At 41.2% G+C, this 21,758-nt stretch overlaps 1 protein-coding gene across 1 annotated transcript; it reads left to right on the forward strand.

Moving 5' to 3' along the window:
- Positions 1-17,341: 17,341 nt before the first annotated feature.
- Positions 17,342-21,040, forward strand: LOC109893008 (early growth response protein 1-like). Its single transcript, XM_020485983.2, has 2 exons — positions 17,342-18,163; positions 18,632-21,040. The coding sequence occupies exons 1-2, from the start codon at positions 17,953-17,955 to the stop codon at positions 19,912-19,914; spliced, it is 1,494 nt and encodes a 497-aa protein (XP_020341572.1). The 5' UTR covers positions 17,342-17,952; the 3' UTR covers positions 19,915-21,040.
- Positions 21,041-21,758: the final 718 nt, after the last annotated feature.

The following is a 21,758-nucleotide window of genomic DNA, read 5'->3' on the forward strand; positions in this document are numbered from 1 at the left end:
AAATTGAGCTCAGGTGCATCCTGTTTCCATTGATCATCCTTGACATGTTTCTACAACTTGGTTGGAGTCCACTTGTGGTAAATTCAATTGATTGGACATTATTTGGAAAGGCACACACCTGTCTATATAAGGTCCCACAGTTGACAGTGCGTGTCAGAGCAAAAACCAAGCCGTGAGGTCGAAGGAATTTTTATGTAGAGCTGTGAGACAGGATTGTGTCGAGGCACAGATCTGGGGAAGGGTACCAAACATGTATGCAGCTTTAAAAAAAACTGTTTTTGCTTTGTTATTATGGGGTATTGTGTGTAGATTGAAGAGGAAAAAAACTATTGAATCCATTTTATAATAAAGTTGTAATGTAACAAAATGTGGAAAAATTGGTCTGAATACTTTCCGAATGCACTGTATGTTATTATTCTTATGGGCACTGTGTGCAAATATATTTACATTTGTATCAACAAGCCCACACAATCAGACTGAGCATTTCAATGGCAAAAGAATGCTCTGGGAAACAAATGATAAAACATATATATTTTGGAGTCATTTTCATTAAATAAACCCACACAGTGATTTATTAGACATACAGTGATTTTTTTAAACATTCAATTAAAATGACTGAATGGGGGCTTTAATATTTCAGGATTGGGCGCATATAAATGATTTTTTGACTGAACATATAACATAACACTGTTCTGTTCTGTTTTGCCTTTTACCTTGCTCTCAATTCTGATCTCCCCCTACTGAGATATGAAAACCTGTAATTGCATGGGAATTTGTGATAATTGATGCTTTTGAAATCTGCTATTATTAGCAGTAACATATTAGGTTCTCATCATAGTTGTTGTGTTTTTTATTCTTACTTTGATTTTGTATTCTATGTTCTATTATTATCTATATTATTATTATTCTTATCACTGCATTGTTGGAAAGAGCTCTCAAGGTAAGAATTTCCCTGTACTGTTTTACACCTGTCGACACTGTGCACGTGGCGAATAATCTTAGAAATTTGAAACTAGGTTTTTCTTCAGGCTTATTCAGGGCCAAAATTGCGCTGCAATCATGCTGTTATGGTACAACTTTCAGTTACCTGTATTCCACTATCAAGAAAGTGAGTGATGGATGGATTCATATGCTTTACTCATAAAATGAGGAACCAGCAGTTGTGGAACAAATACGACATTATATTACGTTATAGTCAAATGATCATGTAACACCATATCACATTTAGAGGCAGATAAAATGCCTTTCTCCACAGGCTCTGGGCACTTTAGCAGCATTACCAATTTAATTATTGTTACTTTCTAACTATCTTCTCTTGCGTGATCAATTTGATTCATTTTCATTATTTTAATGGTCTCCTTTTAAGCATAAGACATTGTCTGCATTGTGAGAGTATATCTGGTGCCATCATATATTTTCATGCCTTCCTGCTAATTTTAGATGGCAGCACAATTTTTTTTTTGGGGGGGGGGGGGTGGAGAGATGGAAATGTTTGTTCATAAGTGGTCAGAGCAATCCAGTGATGTTACGATGTTGCCCTGTTTTTTATTTTTTTGGACCATAAAGTTAGACAAAGGTGGAAACACCTCTGTGTCAGCTTGTTACTGCTCTTGGTTACTTGGAGGAATAGTTACACGTAATCCCAAAGGCTGTTGTAGTTTCTGAGAAGAGACTGGGGATTATGGACACATTTTGGACCTACCCTTCAATGTACGTTCACTAGTCACAAAACGAAGGCAATGGAGACTCCTTAGAAACAATAATAATGTTAAGAAGAGATGATGATATTAATAAGTATACTTTGTTGTGTCGAGCTGGATTCCTGTCACATGAGACCACGGCCATATGACACAACAAACAGTCAAGAACCCAAGCAAATAGGTCAGGACAGTCTCACAGACGCATTACAATATGCTCCGTTTCAAGGTATCCCTATTGGAAACCAAATATAGATCTGTTCGAGGTAACATTAGCGTGAACGACACATTAGACAATAATAATTAGACAATAACACAGCTGCTCTCACCGTTCAAATGTGATCACCCGAAAGAAGCAGGGAATCTTTAAACACAGTGTGTGTTTGTGGAGATGGGGGATGAGTCATCAGCGGGGCTGTCATGATTCATCTGATCCTTCCATCCTGTTGGTTCCACCTTAACCCTTCCAACTGGTCTGTCTTGTTTCCTTCTTTTCACAATGGCTGTCATCGTCCCAGAGTCACACAAACACTTACAAGCACACCCTCCCGTTCATATCGTTCATAGTACTAATATCATTATAATCCACACAGCTATCACTGACGGACACCAAGTGGATTATAATAATATTAGTACTATTATTATTCCCTCCAGTTACAGTACACATGAGCGTGACTTACGCTTTGTATGAGGTGACCATGCATTGGTTCAGAGGCTGCTGAACACGCCACAGGACCAGATAACACTTTCAGACATAATTAGATGGATTCAAATGTGCAATGGGGACCTTAGACTCCTGAGGCCTTAATATGAGTACGGTTGCAGGATTCTTCCATGGCCTTGCTGCTCCCAGCTTTCTGCCAGCAGTGACCCTCTGACCCTGTGTTAGACACAGCAGAGCTCAGATCACAGGACCTCTATTCTGTAGCCTAGGTCTGGCTCGTAATCGAATTAGGGTATCTGAATGGTTCCAGAGAGGAAGAGACGAGGAACGGCTAGCACAAAGGACCTCTGGTGGCCGCTGTCATACTGGAGCCCCGCTCGCCGCTCCTCTGTCTCCTCACATCAGTCAAGTGCTGCAGCCGAAACGCCTAACGACCAGGACGCGCCACATCGCACATTGCCCCTCTGCTATCCCCTCCAAAGAGGATCCTCCGCCTGACCAGAATAGAAACCATGTTTGGAGATATGAAGGGGTGAGGGTGGCAGTGGGGGGGTTCGTAGGATATATAAGCAGATAGGGTTTATTCTAAAAGCATTACTCCACCCTTGGCCTGTATACTCCAGTCATCAGTAACAGTGACCTCTCTTCTGTCACCTCTGGCAGTCAAGCTGTCCTCCAGACCCACTGCACTTCATGAGCACTCTCCCCTGGGCCCTTCTCGCTCTCTCTGCTCATGGTGTCGTTGGAATATACATCAGCTTGTTTATTTTCCCTTTCCACATCTCCCAATGTGTGCATGTTTTATGCAGTTTGTTGTCACAGAGGCTTGTACACCTAGCGTGCAAGTTACAAAGCATTGCCCACTTTTCCATACTGCAAGTTTATCGTCTGAGAATAATAGCTGCATCGTCTGTCATAGTGGGGAGAGGATTTACATGATAATGGTAAGAGCAGAAATATTAGCTGCGTTCAATCATTCCTGCATTTTGCAACATTAATGAGTTTCTACTACTGTCCCTGGCTCCTTGCAATCATGGACATGTAACAATAAGCTTCAACAATATCTTGCATGTTGTAAATACTGTAATGTGAGTGTGATTGAACGGAGCCCAATGTCATCACACTGGACCAATTGTCTGATTCAAAAATATAAAACTAATTTAAAACAGTGTCAAGACGAGTGCAGTTCCATAAAATGTCATGCGCATGAATGTTGTGTAATTAATTTTAAACCTAACATCGTTAGAAGAGCCGTCATCAACTAACGCCAGCTTTAGCTCCTCTGCCCACTTGCACAGCTGTAGTGTTTTGAGTTGAGTAACCTTTACTGTTTCCACGGAAACTGGGAGTCCCAGGCCCTGAATATCAGACATAAGGACACATGAGCATCTGCAGAGAGGCAATTCATATCAGCATTTCAAGTAAACGTAATGGTCAACAATCCATATGTTGTTTATAACGAAAAGGCTCAATCAAGAAGCACGTCAAGTGCTATTGACAATCCAAACAAAACTTTTGGCTTCCAAATTGATAAGGGAGGATATTGGATATACGGAAAACAACTGAACTCCGACCATTTCAATTGGAGATGATTAATACGCTCAATTCGAACCCATTGTATCACCCCTATAAAAGTACACCAATAAACCTGTAGGGGGAGCTGTCACTGTATTAGTTCCCTCTGAAAAAATATTCCAGCTAGGAAAAAGGCCAGGAATGCATCCCCACCTCGAGGGGCTACAAAAATCCTCAGCCTCCAGGATAACGCAACTGCAAGAGTGTCCTCCTTAAACATACATGTGAACATACATTTTTAGCACTGTCTCTGTGCACTGTGTGCCTGTAGAAATTGTATGTAAAGGAAGTTTATTGACCTAAATGTTGTCTTAATAACTCATTAACAATCATGATATTTTGGGATTTATTGAGCAGCCACTATTTAAAACAGCCTGGGCTGCATTATGTGGTTGATATTACAGCATCTTGCACCATCCCTGAACATGTTACATTTCCTTTAGGACAAACTCCTTCAGAGTGATATTTAGCCACTGAATTCCCATGAATACAAAAGTGGAAATCCTAAGGTAACTGGTGACACTGGTGAATCAATGTACATTGCTAGTTGAATAAGAGGTGAAAGATTTGAGTCATTTTCTTAGGTTTTAATAATGAATGTCATCCTCCAGATGTCATTATCAAGCTCTACTGAAATGTATTCTTAGGCAATCGGTAGGATGGCTGGACCTGGTATTTTCAACCACTCTACAAATGACTGTGTCCCTGGTACATAAAGGTTTCATTTCAAGTTTTAATGATGTTACACTCAGTAAATCAATGGTTCCCACATGGGATTCAGTATGGTTGCAGAACCAGGAGGCTGGCTACATCTGTGCATCAGCTGCTTTCAGAGATGTGGTAGTGAACATGCAAAATGCAATTTAAGAAAATACACTGAGTGTACAAAACAATAATGTCCATAGTTGTGTCAAGTTAGCTGGATATACTTTGGGTGGTGGACCAGTCCATTCTTGAAACACAAGGGAAACTGTTGAACATGAAAAACCCAGCAGAATTGCAGTTCTTGACACAAACCTGTCAGATTCTACCATACCCCGTTCAAAGGCACTTAAATCCTTTGTCTCGCCAATTCACCCTCTGAATTGCACACAAACACAATCCATGTCTCAATTGTCTCAAGTCTTAAAAATCCTTACTTGACCTGTCTTACAGCCCTTCATCTACACTGATCGAAGTGGATTTAACAAGTGACATCCATAAGGGATCATTATTTCACCTGGTCAGTCTATGTCATGTGTATAATGGCTCTCGAAGACACACAAATACTGCAGAGGGTAAAGACGACAACAGCCCTGTGAGTTTTGAGGTGTTTTTGTGGAGCAGTTTGGGATTAGCCCTGACTATCACTTCTTCTCTTTATTAGAAAAACTCTCTTCAAAATATTGTCACTTTTTTAACATGAACCCAATAGTGATTCTTGAAACTGAAGACAAGCTAATAGAATAAAATATAAAGGTGTCTCCCGACCCCTCCTGTCGCAGCCTCCAGTATATACAGCCAGTATATACAGCCTCACCTCAACCCTAACCTGTTCACCGGACGTGCTACCTTGTCCCAGACCTGTTGTTTTCGACTTTCTCTCTCTACCGCACCTACTGTCTCTGCTATGAAAAGCCAACTGACATTTACTCCTGAGGTGCTGACCTGTTGCACCCTCTACAACCACTGTGATTATTATTATATGACCCTGCTGGTCATCTATGAACATTTGAACATCTTGGCCATGTTCTGTTATAGTCTCCACCCGGCACAGCCAGAAGAGGACTGGCCACCCCTCAGAGCCTGGTTCCTCTCTAGGTTTCTTCCTAGGTTCCTGCCTTTCTAGGGAGTTTTTCCTAGCCACCGTGCTTCTACATCTGCATTGCTGGGTTTCTGTATAGCACTTTGTGACATCGGCTGATGTAAAAAGTGCTTTATAAATACATTTGATTGATTGATTGATTGTGGTTGTGACAAAATGTATAAATCAGCCAGACGGATCCCCATCTTTATAGTTGGCCTGTGCACAAATGATATCATACTGAAGATCTATTACAAACCAATTTGTCATGGACGTCAGTCATTAGATCAAGTCTGCATGGCTATGAGGAGATTTGACAAGTGTTGTGGTTTATCATTGTGGTTATTTCCCACCCTTCAATGCCATGTCATATTAGTACAGGGGGCAATGGACCATGTCCACAATGACTCACTGTGTTCTAGCTCTGGGAATCTAAATCTACTATGACGATTGACCATTGCTTCAATAAGCAAGTAAAAAGTATGAAATCATCAATTATAAGCTCCTGTCTTTCCAAATGATTTAATGGATTGGAGATTTAATCGAGACCACTGTGAAATCCATTGCCTTGTCACATTGTGGTTTCTGAATAAGACATATTATAGTACATTGAATGTAATGTGAAATATCTAAGCCTCCGCACCTACAAGTTCACATCGCTAGTATGATGAAGAGAGGTTGGTGTGGAGCCCAGGGGAGAGAAAGAAAGTACCCTCGAAGTTTCTAGACTGTAATTTTATTTTACCTTTATTTAACTAGGCAAGTCAGTTAAGAACAAATTCTTATTTTCAATGACGGCCTAGGAACAGTGGGTTAACTGCCTGTTCAAGGGCAGAACGACAGATTTTGTACCTTGTCAGCTCGGGGATTTGAACTTGCAACCTTTCGGTTACTAGTCCAATGCTCTAACCACTAGGCTACACTGCCTTTTGTCGCTATGTGACCATAGCGACAAAAGAAAAACAGGAGTGAAAGAAAATACCAGAAATATCATTTGATCTGTTTCAAAAGCACATGGTTGTTATAACGGTATGTTACAGTTCGGTAAAGTAGGTACCTTACTGTGATTGTTTTAAATTGAAATGGTCAAAAATGAATGCAATATCTCAAGCAAGAATTTTGCTATGACTGTTTGGGAGTGGACTGAGAGAGGGGCCTAATGGGAGGAATGTGTGACCTTAAATCTAGCTGCCTTTGGCAGAGAGGAGGGCAAACTCTCTTTGTTACTGGTCTTTTTTAACTTACAAGCTGACATTTCAGGCAGTCTTTTCAAACAGTCCTTACATTAAAAGCGCATTATCATAATTTTCACAATTTCACAGTATCATTCCAACTAATGTGGAAATATATATGAAACCACACTTCCCTTTAATAAAAGAGAATCATTATATCTACTTATTTTCAAGACGTGACAAACAGCACAGTAGAGCCATATCCCGAGACAGTGTTTTTTAAACGTAAAAAAAAATACATGAAATTAGCAGATAGAATTGGAGAATATGAATCAAATAACATTATTATGTTATTGTCCTATTTTGCATGACAGCAATCATATGATGCCGCGTTTTGCAAAATGAATCATACGAGGCTGTATGTCTGTTTTTTGAAAGTTATATATCTTGAAAACTTTATTGTTGCCATGCAAATCATTTTGGGACTATATCAACAATGGACTAATGAAACAAATAACCAAATATCATTTATGGGTGGAATTTTCCTTGAAGTGAAACTGATACTCATTGTAAGCCATGCATGGTTTTTCATTGGAGGTTGACAAAGTAATTGCCTGTTCCATTTTTGTGGCAAGAACTGTGATGAGTTGGTTATACTTTTGTATTGAGCATACATCTCCATACACCTTTGTTAATTGCTTGTGTGACATGATTTTACCGGTCGTATTTACAATGGCATTCATAAACATGATACCTTCATCGAGACACAGTGTTTGAGACTCAGTGTTTGAATCTCCAGCAAATAGAGATGGTGTCACTGACATTTAGCTCAGAGATGATTTTAAACAGAAGTGACCCGCTCTACTGGAAAAGGCCAAGACCGGCAGGCATCATGTGAGATCATTGTCTATCTAATCCACCCCCAGCAATTTACTCGTCAGAAATGAGGTTATATTGGGACCAGTCGTGTTTACAATAATGATGCTGCTAAAGGTCTGATCTGACTTGTGGAAATGTGTGTCTGCAAGAGAGAGTTTCAGGAGAGGAGTGCTGTGGTCAGGTCAGGCCTAACATTACATTTTAGACCTGGTTTGGGTGGGCTGTTGAGGTTAGCCGTATGTGTCAGCATCACACCTCAGCCCCACTCATGTTCCAGTGCAGGTGGATCAAATCTGTACTGTAGCATAGGATTAATATAGTTTGTATGGTGAGGGTGGGCTTCAGGGGGAAGTTATCGTCATTGCAGACTGAACTGCTTCTTCTCATGGAAACAGTGAGTAGGCACCTGCAAGTAAACTGGGCATGACTGTATAGTGGAGAGTGGGGTAAATTGAGCCAAAGGGGTAAATTGAGCCAAAGGGGTAAGTTGAGCCAAAGGGGTAAGTTGAGCCACCCATTTTTATTGGAAACCATATACAAAATGTATCAATTGACAAAATATTTAATAGTTTAACTTAGGCAAGTCAGTTAAGAACAAATTCTTATTTACAATAACAGCCTACCAAGGAGCAGGGGGTTAACTGCCGTGTTCAGGGGCAGAACAACAGATTTTTAACGTGTCAGCTCGGGGATTCAATCCAGCAAACTTTCGGTTACTGGCCCAATGCTCTAACCACTAGGCTACCTGCCGCTGCCAATGGCTAGGCGTAATGCAATGCATTATCATTAGGATATGAGGTAACAACAGGGCCTCGGTTATGTTAAAAGTGTTTTTTTGAAGTACAAAGTGTTTGTTAGGTGTTAAGCATATGTTAAAATATGCTTAATTAAAAAATATATATTTTAAAGTGATTGTGAATGTGTTTGGGAAATAATGATACACATTTTTAAAAAGGTTGTGGTAATATTTCATTCAGTACATACATTTGTAGGCGGCTTATCTTACCTTGTCCCACAGCTCAACTTACCCCATACCCAGGGTAAGTTGTGCCAAGAGACACCTTTTTTTTTGGACATGCTATGTTTCTAAAACTGTAATGTTTACATAAATTCGGATTATTTCCAGGGATACACAACATCTAGTAATACATGTAGATATCTGTATTGTATAGAATACTATATTTCCCTTGACAGAGTGATGCTGAATGTATTTTTGTGCTAAACTCTCCCTTACAGTTCAAAGACCAGCGGTGCTGTTCTAGGCCAACAAAGGCTACATCTATTGTGTTGCGATGTCCAAACTCACTGATATTCTATACATATTACACACAAGTTTATAACTTGACTAGAATAATCCTATTTAGAAGTGATTTTAGAGACTTTCATATCCAATACACTATGTGACATAGTAAATACAGATGTATTGTACTGTCATTTGCTTTTCTTTATTGGATCTCATAGAATAGATAGGATTTGGAAAGTTCTATCTCTGGCAGTATTGTATAACTTCATGTCCTTATGCTTTCCGGGGGCCATCTAAGACAACTATTCACGAGAGTTCAAGAGGAGTGCACCATTTCTCCCTGATCATACAGAATAAAGGCATCCTGTAAATGTAGGCCACATTGTCTAAGGATTAAAGGCTTTTATCTTAGTGTGACACTGCGATTGAGCTTCAAAACCCACATGAGGTTGTTCAGAATGCAGAAAAAAAGAAGTAGGAAGTATACACACGACAACGCCATTCATCCAAAAACAAAAAGCCCACACACATGCTGTGTTCTCGCTATATGGAAACACTATACAGATATTTACAGTTTGTCTATTCTTGTCATTACATGAGAAATCATTCAAGTTAAACCACAACTGTTTTACCCTGAGCAGTGTCACTTGCCTTGTGGGGGTCTAAATGTGTCAGCCAACCACAAAAATAACAGGATGATAGGGTCTTAAAATAGAGCATTTAACAAAAAGCTCTATTATTCAACAATCTTTGAGAGATATTTACAGAACTGCTTCGGTCGTGCACTTGGCTACCCTTTGGCATGTGTTTTGCATAATGTGACAGTTGTGTATATTCTGTTATTTTCAAGCTTTCTTTTTCAGCTTTGGTGGGAATTCTTCATGCCATGTGAAGTGATTGTTTCAATTAAGTTTGTGAAAGGCCTCTCAGAGCCAGAGGGAAAGAGAGAATCCGCCTCTGTTTCTATAATAGGAGATGCTTCCGGAGGTATGGGGAGTGGAGGAATATACGTAAGAATGATACTAGAGAGACCAGCCTAGTAGCTGGGCGAGTTCAACCGTCTGCATGCCAGAAAGGACCAAATGCTAGCTAGAGTGAGCACACACACACACACACACACACACACACACTGCACTCTTTCACTCTCTCCCTGTCAAAGTTCTCAGAGGAAAGAATGATCCCTATATATAGACCCAGTGACCAACACAGAGCTGGCCATCGGTAGTAAAGTGTATTATCACTGAATGCATGAAAAGAAAAGGCATTAAAAGTGAAGGAAGGGGAGGCTAACATGTTTAAGATTGATATCATTTCACCTCTGAAAGGAGGTCAATTGTAGCTGGGAACTGAGTGTCTATTGCTGCCTTCCTCTGATGGGGAACAAACCCTGGCCTCTCATCTGGGCACGGCACATGTGAGAACTGTAAAACTCTGATAACTGAGTGATCACTCATTGATTAACAAACCTTACAGCTATTATAGTCAGTGTACAGACATCATTTGATACAATGGCATAGCCAGGAATAATAATGGCAAACCTTATTGAAAATGAGATAGGAAACATGTAAATATGAATGTGAGTATTCATATTTGAGTATGCAAACACTGACATAATATAGATGGAAATCAAGGAGATCATTATTCAAGTGATACATGCGGACCTTATAAATGAACAACCATGTGTAGTTCTAGAACTGTGTAGAAGGCTAGTGTTTACATCGAGATGCAGCGCTGTGTTATGCTGGCCATTAATCAGTCCCGGCCTGGGGGGAACTGCTGTAAAGTAGAGACTGACCACAAGCCACTGGCTAACATACTGTATATAGAGTAAACCCTGGTCTGTGTGATTCACTGAGGCAGCTCACCCACATTATGGCCTCCTTGATAGAGCTGCAAGACTCTCTCCCTCTTTAGTAATTCACATGGTCTTTACTGGGCCTGTGTGATGATAAACAATGTGGAGGTATTTCTTTCTTTGTGTGAATAGCACTCATCCAGTCAGACTGAATAGGACCAGTAATAATCAGACATCCCCAGAATAGGACCAGTAATAATCAGACATCCCCCGAATAGGACCAGTAAGAATCAGACATTCCCTGAATAGGACCAGTAAGAATCAGACATTCCCTGAATAGGACCAGTAATAATCAGACATCCCCTGAATAGGACCAGTAAGAATCAGACATCCCCTGAATAGGACCAGTAAGAATCAGACATCCCCTGAATAGGACCAGTAAGAATCAGACATCCCCTGAATAGGACCAGTAAGAATCAGACATCCCCTGAATAGGACCAGGAATAATCAGACATCCCCTGAATAGGACCAGTAATAATCAGACATCCCCTAAATAGGACCAGTAATAATCTGATTGCATTTGTCACAGGGCTTTTCTGATCTCAACTTTGTGAATAATCGGTGAAATGTATATTTGACTTTTGAGTTCCCACTGTGTATTCTTTGCTAACAACAGATAAATCATTGACAACACAGTGTGAATAATGAAAGAACACAAAACCTACAATTACATCCAAAGGCATGTCCATAATTCAATCAATAGAAATCTCAAATGAATTAACTGGAAGTCTATTAACCCGACCCCGTTACAGTTTAGCAACCTCTCTTTCTTTCCAATATGTGGCTGTTTGTTTCCTTGAATTGTCATCACAAGAATTTCACAAAGACTACAAAAAATAAGGCAGAGAAATCACTTGGCCCGCGTTGGGAGATTACATGTTGAGAAATAGAACAATCAAGAGATGTGTAATCTGAAAGCTCAGTTGTGATTGAAAGAGTGAAAGGAAGCTGTGTTTGTGAGAGTGAAAGGAAAAAGGCTGTGTTCAGAATTTGACTCTGGCCTGGCACCCCGCTGTGACATCATGGAGAGCAGGAAACATCACCACTTCCTGTTTTGTGAACTCTGGTACAGTAATCTAAAGAAGATATGTACAATTTTGAGATAAGATTATATGGGATGCAAAATGATCTCACACTGTGTATCTGCTTTCCTTGTCACTTCTGTTCTCTTTGTAGCATTGATCAATAATGTGTTATGTTTGCAATTATCCTTAATGATCATCATTGGGAGGCGAACTTATTTACGAGGGCTTATTTACGATGGGTTCGAAATAGATTTCCATTAAGGAAAATATCCTGAGTATACGACATGGATACCTTGGAGACTCCCTCACTATGGCAACCATTTGAAGTGATTATATAGGCCTATGTTCATGTATTTCTTGCATAGTGAATCTACCCCCAGTGCAAGCAATTTTAATGGGAATAGTTTCATAGCTGCCGACATGGTGACATACTGTAGCTCAGCCAATGCAAACACACTACACACAGGTCTAGTCTGACTGATGTTCATGTGTTTTAGGTAGAACTGCAGAATATGGACAACATATACAGTGCCTTCAGAAAGTATTCAGACCCCTTGAATTTTTCCACATTTTGTTACGTTACAGCCTTATTCAAAAATGGAATGAATTCAAAAAAATCCTCAGCAATCTACACACAATGACAGAACAAAACCCAAGCCATGAGGTCGAAGGAATTGTCCGGAGAGCTCCGAGACAGGACCGTGTCGAGGCACAGATCTGGGGAAGGGTATCCAAACATTTCTGCAGCATTGAAGGTCCCCAAGAACACAGTGGCCTCCATCATTCTTAAATGGAAGAAGTTTGGAACCACCAAGGCTCAGCCGCCCAGCCAAATTGAGCAATCGGGGGAGAAGGGCCTAGGTCACTCTGACAGAGTTCCTCTGTCGTGATGGAAGAACCTTCCAGAAGGACAACCATCTCTGCAGTACTCCACCAATCAGGCCATTATGGTAGAGTGGCCAGATGGAAACCACTCCTCAGTAGAAGGCAAATGACAGCCCACTTGGAGTTTTCCAAAAGGATCCTAAAGACTCTCAGACCATGAGAAACAAGATTCTTTGGTCTGATGAAACCAAGATTAAACATTTTGGCCTGAATGCCAAGCGCCACGTCTGGATAAAACCTGGCACCATCCCTATGGAGAAGCATAGTGGTGGCAGCATCATGCTGTGGGGATTTTTTTCAGTGTGAGGGACAGAGAGACTAGTCAGGATCGAGGCAAAGATGAACGGAGCAAAGTACAGAAAGATCCTTGATGAAAACATGCTACAGAGTGCTCAGGACCTCAGACTGGGGCAAAGGTTCATCTTCCAATAGGACAATGACCACAAGCACACAGCCAAGACATCGCAGGTGTGGCTTTGGGACAAGTCTCTAAAAGTACTTGAGTGGTCCAGCCAGAGCCCGATCGAACATCTCTGGAGAGACCTGAAAATAGCTGTGCAGCAACGCTCCCCATCCACCTGACAGAGCTTGAGAGGATCTGCAGAGAAGAATAGGAGAAACTCCCCAAATACAGGTCTACCAAGCTTGTAGCGTCATACCTAAGAAGACTCGATGCTGTAATCACTGCCAAAGGAACTTCAACGAAGTACTGAGTAAAGGGTCTGAATACTAATGTAAATGAAATATTTTTGTTTTTTATTTGTAATAAATTTGCAAAAATTTCAAAACTTTTTCTGCTTCATCATTATGGGGTATTGTGTGTCGATTGATGAGGGAAAAAACGATTTTATAAATTTTTGAATATGGCTGTAACGTAACAAAATGTGGAAAAAGTCAAGGGGTCTCAATACTTTCCGAAGGCCCTGTATCTCTGTGTGTGGTTGTGTGTATATGTATGTGTGTATGTATGTGTGTGTGTCTGTCCGTCTGAGTGTGCGTGCACAATGACAAAACCTGTGTTGGCCATGACACAACTATCACCTGTGTCATGTTGTAAAAACCTTAATAATGATGGCAAGATGTGCTCAGCTGAGAGAGTGACGTGGAGACAGTACAGGCCTGTGCAGCAGAGATGAGGGGAGCACTCTCCCTTTCTCTCTCTCTCTCGCCCTCTTTCACTTTCAGCGAGGGACCAGGGATTAATTACATATCAGCTGCTGAGCAAGGAGAGTAAGGGTGCGAGAGGGAAGAGGGGGAGAGGAGGCAAGGGTAAGCCTGCAGTAGGGAGAAGCCCTGTCAGGGAGGGAAGCATTCCTCTCTCTCTTATCTGCTGTACTGCGTGGGCCATGCCATGGGGGACACACACTGATGCTGAGGAGAGGAGAGGGAGGGAGGGGAGGGGTTTCCCGCCTCCACCAAACCACAAGAGGAAAATACAACAACAATTTACTGGTGGATCACACCCTGTATGTATTTTATTTTTATAACTCTTAAAATGGTGGATGACCTTCCGTTTTTCCCATCTCTTATCTGAGATACTAGCCTGGATCATTTGACTTAATAGCTGCTGACTATTCAGAAGACTATCACAAATCCATTGCCAAAAGCAACATTTACTCACATATTTATTTGCTGTCTCCACAACAGAGAAAATTCAATCACTGAAAAAGTATGAAGCATGAGATGGTCATACTGCGCAACTGTAATGACTGCTGTAATAACATTAGCTGTTGGTGTTGTAAGAAACAGTAGGCTATCACATAATATTTTCCCCTAGCCACCACAATATAATTTAACAAAATGACTACCGTAAAACCTCAATTAAACATCAAGTCTCAAAGTGCCGCCTGTCCCTTTTAATAGGACTCCGGAGTGGCGCAGCGGTCTAGGGTACTGCATCTCCGTCCTAGAGGTGTCACTACAGACGCTGGTTTGATTCCAGGCTGTATCACAACTGGCTGTGATTGGGAGTCCCATAGGGCGGCGCACAATTGGCCCAGCGTCGTCCGGATTAGACTTTGGCCCGGGTAGGCCGTCATTGTAAATAAGAATTTGTTCTTAACTGACTTGCCTAGTTAAATAAAATAATAAAATAATAATAGCCAAAATTTCAGCATGTTTCAAATAAACTCTGTGTCGAAATTAATTGTTTATGAAGTTACCATGAATTACCATTAATTGTTTACTAGGTGTAGAGCGGCAATATCTACTTTTTTTGGGTGACCTGAACCAAATTCACATAGAAATGTGGACTATAGATCTTTCATTGTCATTGAAAACAAGTTTAAGAAGCGGCATGCTGTTAAGTTTCATTTTTGCATCTTTTACTTTTGGTTTTGTACACCAGCTTCACCCAGCTGAAAATACAATATATTTGGTTATTGAAAAGATATTTCACAGTAGTTTAGATTGTACAATGATTCTCTACTCTTATACATTGCTTGTTTAGTCACAAAAACTTATATTATGAGAATTATTTGAATTTTAACAACCAGGAAATGGCGGAGTGATTTCTGCATATTGCACCTTTAATGTTGATTTGTTACGTTAACTCAAAAATATTATGTCAATAATCAGTATTTATGCCAGTAAGAAACTGCTAGTCATTGGCTGCTGCTAAAACATTCAACAATTTAGGGAGTGGTAAAAGTAAGATTTGCCTAACATGCACAGTCAAATGAGGAGAATAATTAATTATTCTGTCAAGGAAAAGTTTTTTTTTCTTCTACTGTGACATTTCCGGGGAGCCTTTATTAGTGAACTAACATTTTTATGAGTCTAATAGTAAATACAGTCATGATGCTTTTATCTGATTGTCGAACAAATTACTTCAAAACATTTGATGAAAGCAAAGAGACATCTGTTACAAACACCAGAACTGTTATGACATTCAGTGATTATCATTAGGCCTACTTCACAAAGGTGTATATTATTCATGGTTGCCAAAGTAAGCCATGCTTCCCCAAAAATGTGAACAATAAAAAAAGAAACAACATAGCTATTTTCCTTCAATTGGCAAGGGTTAGTGCTATCCGGGGTGCATTTTAATCCCTGGATTGAAACAGAGTCATAAAGTAGGACAAATTACATAACAACCAGTGATCTCCAAACCCAGTCACGTAGCAGCCTATAGCCCCTCTCGCACTGCGTAGCCGACTCACTGACCCAGGTAAACCTGCCAATCTCTCACTTCTTCTTTCTCATTTCATGAAGCACCATCAAACATGTGATGGCATGATGTGACAGATCAGTTTTGTCCTAGTTTATCATCGCTAATACGAAATCAAGAAAGTCTGCCAGAACCTCCGACCCAGATACGCAGATTGAAATAGGGAGCATGCTCAGTAGAGTTATCACTGCGTCGAGGGCTTTGTTGCGCCTGTCTTGACTTCAGAGAACCCGCCACAAAGAACAGAACTGGCAGAACTGAACACATCTCTATTGGATCGATCACTCTTACTTGTGTGTTCAAATAAGAACATTTTACTAAATGATATAGCTAAACCTTGCAATAAAGTTGTCTCCTTGCGCTTTCTGGAAGTCCTGCACTGTTCGAGTCCCAAACGTGGGGCAACCCAGCGTCACTTTCTAACCTAACCAGAATATTGCTGTCTTAAAAATAGCTCCCGTAGCCTAGATAGTGTCCAATAAGAAGGTAGAGCCGAGAAAGAGACTCCCCTGTATTGAATAAGAAATACCCCATAGGCAGCGGAGTTGGCTTTGGCCTTTATGACCAATAGCGCAGAGAGAAAGTTTATGACCAAAGGTCTAGTGAAATAGCTCACAATATAGTGACATTTTTTTGTGCAACCTACAAATCTTCCATAATGAACAGCGTCATGCAAGAGCATAGGGTACAGTTTGATTAGTGCCCAGAACACATGGTTTGCCAAACCATCTTGCACAACGTATCGCAAACCATCTTGCATTGAGGAGTGAGTCTAGCTCTGAAGATATATTGAAATATAGTGGAAGTAAGAATGTTTGCGGCCATTGAAATAAATGGACACTTATTGAATCAAGCTCATATTGTCCCAAAAGTAACATAACGACGCTATACCATCAGGCGTCGTTATGTTACTTTCGGGACAATCTGAGCTTTATTCAATAATATATGTATATGTGTGTATATGTGTATGTAAATATATATGTATATGTAGGCTATATACATTAATTTCCACTCAACATTTTGTGACATTGTTTGAGAAAATGTAATTGGGTGCAGACATTATAGTTATTGTCTCAAATCGTGCTGGATTTGAGCAGGTCTCGCACATTTATTGCCGAGCCCTGATCAGAATTAGCACTGGAAACTCCTAATAAGAGCAAGGAAGTGGAAACCCACCGGAACCGGTTCGTGTGAAGGGACGACCTTATATGGCATGTCATAGCCGAGGTTTCCGGCAATGGCGGTGCGCTGTATAGATAGGAAAACTGCATTTATTCCGAAAACCACGGCAAAACAGCAGCGGCCGTCTCTTATTTCTATATATATATATACTACTTTTGTTATAATATGCACCGTGTGAAATATCAGATTTAAAAAAAATATTTGGATAAACAGTCTCCCGCTCTCCGCATTTACTCTGACAAACCTTCCGTGTACTCCACTGCGTTGCCTAAATATGGCTTTCCTCCAGTCCTTATTTAGACATTTACGTCACGGCAGGAGGCTTTATAAAGCGGTGGAATCCTCAGCCTAGTGAAACAGTCCTCGGAGCCAAATAGAGCTCATGTCAATACGCTACAGAGCAGACAGCCCCATAGTAGGCAAATTTAGAACTTATTTTAGCACACACCAAACACGTGAACTAAAAGATAAAAGATTAATCAAAAGGGAAAACACAACAGCAACATATTTCTTAATTCTTGATCACAGTCACTCATCAGGATTATTAGAAAAAAATATATGTTTTCATTCCTACCCTTCTGGAATGAATGAACCACAACATCATTTTTGAAGACTGGGACCTTTTGCAAAGACACCAAGTTGAAAGCAGCAAAGCCTTTGGATTCCTCTGACCATCTTCCTCAACAAGAGCAGTAGCAGCATCTTTAGAATTATCCTCTAAAGACAGCTGGTAATCTCCTCTCACCTGAGACAAGCAGGAGCAGCGTCTCCACCTCCAGCTACTCTGTCTCCAGACAGCCAGAACACCGGCAGCACCAGTACCATGGCTGCAGCCAAGACAGAGATGCTCCTCTCAGCTCTGCAGACATCAGACCCACTAGGCTTCCCCTACTCTCCCATGGACAGCTACCCCAAGCTGGAGGAGCTGATGTTGCTCCACTCAGCAGGGACCACATTCCTGGCTGCCTCCACACCAGAAGGTGTAGGCTTTGGGACCGGGGAAACAGGAGACTCATACGAACATCTGAATGGAGGTAAGAGCTGCTCTAACTGTGAACTCTTTATGGTTTCATTCAGAAATATGCATGAAAATGTGCATAATCTATGAGGTTGCATTTGAGGTCTGACATAGTCTATGCAAAAAAATATTAATATGTTAAGATGTTTGGATAAATTATAAATAGCTTTAAAAGGTGTTATTATTATTGTGCATAGAGCTGTACCGGTATTTGTCTTTTTTTGACGATTGGATGATTTCATTTTTGCAACAAAAAATGATAATAAATGAATGAATATGTAGTATAGTTCTATGATTTAACTGATTGTGTAATTTACATGCATTTGGGAGAAATATGAGACTGTCTGCACTCGCTCCTTGGATTCTTCAATGCTCACCCCCTGGATCCTAAAAAGTATTGGGGGCTACCATCTGCAGCAAATGTAAATGTGCTTTTACACGGCAGCTGTTAAATGCTAACTGTTTGTTGTTGTTGTTCTTTCAGATACATTACCTGACATCTCTATCGGCTGTGACAAGTCTTTCATCGACCAGACCTACTCAACCCCTCGCCTGCCCTCCATCTCCTACACAGGGAGGTTCACTCTGGAGCCTGCAACCAGCTGCAGCAACAGCCTGTGGGCAGAGCCATTATACAGCCTGGTCAGTGGGCTGATAGGCATGTCCCAACCGCCCACCTCAGTTCCCCCGTGCTCCTCTGCTGCTCCGGTCAGCTCCTCCTCACACACCATGAGCTGCTCTGTCCAAATTGGTGATTCCAACCCAATCTACTCAGCTGCACCCACCTATTCTAGTGTTAGCCCTAACCTCTTCCCTGACTCTAACCAGTCCTTCCCCAGCCCGTCAAACACCTCAGTCCAGTACCCACCACCCACCTACGCCAGCAGCAAGACCTGCTCCTCCAACATGGCTCTGTCCATGATCCCAGACTACCTGTTCCCCCATCAGCAGGGTGAGATCAGCCTGCTTCCCCCCGACCAGAAGCCTTTCCAGTCTCAGAGCATCCAGCAGCAGCTCTCCCTCACACCCCTGTCCACCATCAAGGCTTTCGCCACACAGACTGGCTCTCAGGATCGTAAAGGTTCCTACCAGTCTCCGCCGGTTAAGCCCAACCGCATGCGCAAGTACCCCAACCGCCAGTGCAAGACCCCGCCCCACGAGCGCCCCTACGCCTGCCCCGTGGAGACGTGCGACCGCCGTTTCTCCCGCTCAGATGAGCTGACACGCCACATCCGCATCCACACGGGCCAGAGACCCTTCCAGTGCCGCATCTGCATGCGCAACTTCAGCCGCAGCGATCACCTGACCACACACATCCGCACGCACACCGGCGAGAAGCCCTTCGCCTGCGACATCTGCGGCCGCAAGTTTGCCCGCAGTGATGAGCGCAAAAGGCACACCAAGATCCACCTGAGGCAGGCAAAGGACAGAAAGGTGGAGAAGGCAGGGCCCACCCCCATGGCCATCCCCTCCCCAGTCTCAGGGTACTCCTCCCCCTCCACATCATACCCCTCTCCTAACTCCTCTTACTCATCTCCAGTGCTGTCTTCATACCCCTCCCCAGCGCCCTCCTGCTATTCCTCCCCAGTGCACAGCTCTTATGGCTCCCCATCAGTCAACACCATGTACTCCTCAGCCTCCAGTACATTTCAGACACAGGTTTCCACCTCATACGGCTCCCCCACAAACATTTACATCTCCCAAGTGGGCACTCCTCAGTCAAAACTGCAGTCCACACTCTCTCCAAAAAACATTGATATCTGCTAAGACTTTCATATCTTTAATTATCATTTATTTTTATTTTTGAAAAGAAGAAGGAAAGAACATTGTTACCTTTTCAAATGCACTTTTACTCCCTCCGTGTCCATACAGAGATTAAAGATCATGAAACATGACAGAGAGAGATGGCCGAGGATAGAAAGGGAACTGTTTCTCTCTTCAACTCAACCTCAGTACTTCAATGAGTCTTCAGAGATCTAAAGAACATAGAATATTGGGCTTTGGTGGTACTTTTGATACTGACAACCTGAAATTTTAAAAGACTGATGGGTACGCAAACAGCCCCATGTATAGTGTACATGTGCCATGTTTCATTTTTCATCCTTTTAGACTTATTTAGACTTACTTAGACTTACTTTTAGACTTATTAGACTTACTTTTAGACTTATTAGCCTTATTTAGACTTACTTGGACTTACTTTTAGACTTATTATCGTTCTTTACATGGTATCATTTGAACTTGATGGCACCATGTTTCTCTGAATATATTTTCTCTTGTAGTAACAATGTGTGACAACTTTATTGGGGAAGAACAATGAAGTATTTGAGCATGTTAACTGTAACACTCGCATTTGTTTCTATGCTTTGTATATATCACCCACTTGTACTATCTCCCATGTTGTTTTTTTTATCACCATGAAATAATGAACATTCTTCATTATAAACGTTTTGGTGGCTTTTTTGAAGCTTAGTAAACAAAACTATGTTTTGTTTATCACTCTGTGATTAGTAGCCTTAAGGTGTGAAGTGTATTTTTTTATGGAATGTAAGAGCGATTTTAAGGGGCAATTTGGAGGAAACCGAGGTCACAGATTACACAAGAATGTAAGCAAAATAATATATATTTTTATAACTGAACTGTAAATACAGTATGTACGCATTCAGGAGTCAACATGTTGTTCTTACCTACTGAGTAGGCATTGGATTTTTGTATGTTATTTACATGCAGTTCATTATTGTGTGGTTATTTTTATTTGTAGTTGTGTTTGTGAAAGCAAATGACTGTTTTTGGCTACTTAAGGCATTGAATGCGCTTAACTGCCAAAGATATTTGGTGTACATGATATCCTTCAAGAACAGGGATATTAATAAAATATCAATATACTACGATACAATTTAGTGTGTTTTTTTTTTCCTGTTTTCTCAATCAATATTTTCCCACTCTACCGGAGACATACATTTAAAGTAAACATCAAAGCACACATTTATTTTAGTTATTGAAAATAACATCAATCAATTTAAACTGAAGAATAGAGCATTAGGGTTACGGCAGAATGTGACATTTTATGTCCAATACCATCATACTATTTACAGAGCAGTAGCAGAAATGGCAAAGTGGCGACCCTCTTCTCCTCCCTCTCTATCTGAGAGGAATCAGACTGAGTGCTGCCGTAAGGAGTGAGATGTGTGTCTCCCTCTTCTGTGGCTCCTTGGACTGTTGTCTCAGCAACCGACTTCCCTGACACTGGGTGTATCCCAAATTGCATCATTTTCCCAGGGGCCCTGGTCAAAAGTAAGTAGTGCTCTGTAAGGAAAAGCGTGCAATTTGGAATACATCAGGTGTCATGACAGCAAAACTGTCTCAAGGCCTCTCTCTGCTGCCAAGCCTCGGTCAACTCTCACACTCGCTCTGTCAGCTCATGGCTCCCATGTTTGATGTTGTTAGCCATGTTAAAGTGTTGTTAGTGTCGCTTTAAGGATGCCTGTAATAAAGCTTTTTTGTTTCTGCCGAATTTCTTCACCATCGTTGCATTAAGGATTGTAGACAAAACTTTGGTCACCATGGTGTTAAAAGAGCAATGGTGTAAATAAAAAAAAATCACGTGCATGCTG

This window comes from Oncorhynchus kisutch, linkage group LG6 (assembly GCF_002021735.2).
Source record: "Oncorhynchus kisutch isolate 150728-3 linkage group LG6, Okis_V2, whole genome shotgun sequence".
NCBI classification, from domain to species: domain Eukaryota; kingdom Metazoa; phylum Chordata; class Actinopteri; order Salmoniformes; family Salmonidae; genus Oncorhynchus; species Oncorhynchus kisutch.

Bases quoted from the DNA above. Each gene is read 5' to 3' on its own strand.
- LOC109893008 (XM_020485983.2), top strand. From the start codon at position 17,953: ATGGCTGCAGCCAAGACAGAGATGCTCCTCTCAGCTCTGCAGACATCA. The intron at 18,164-18,631 runs GTAAGAGCTGCT...TTGTTCTTTCAG, and splicing joins ATACGAACATCTGAATGGAG to ATACATTACCTGACATCTCT.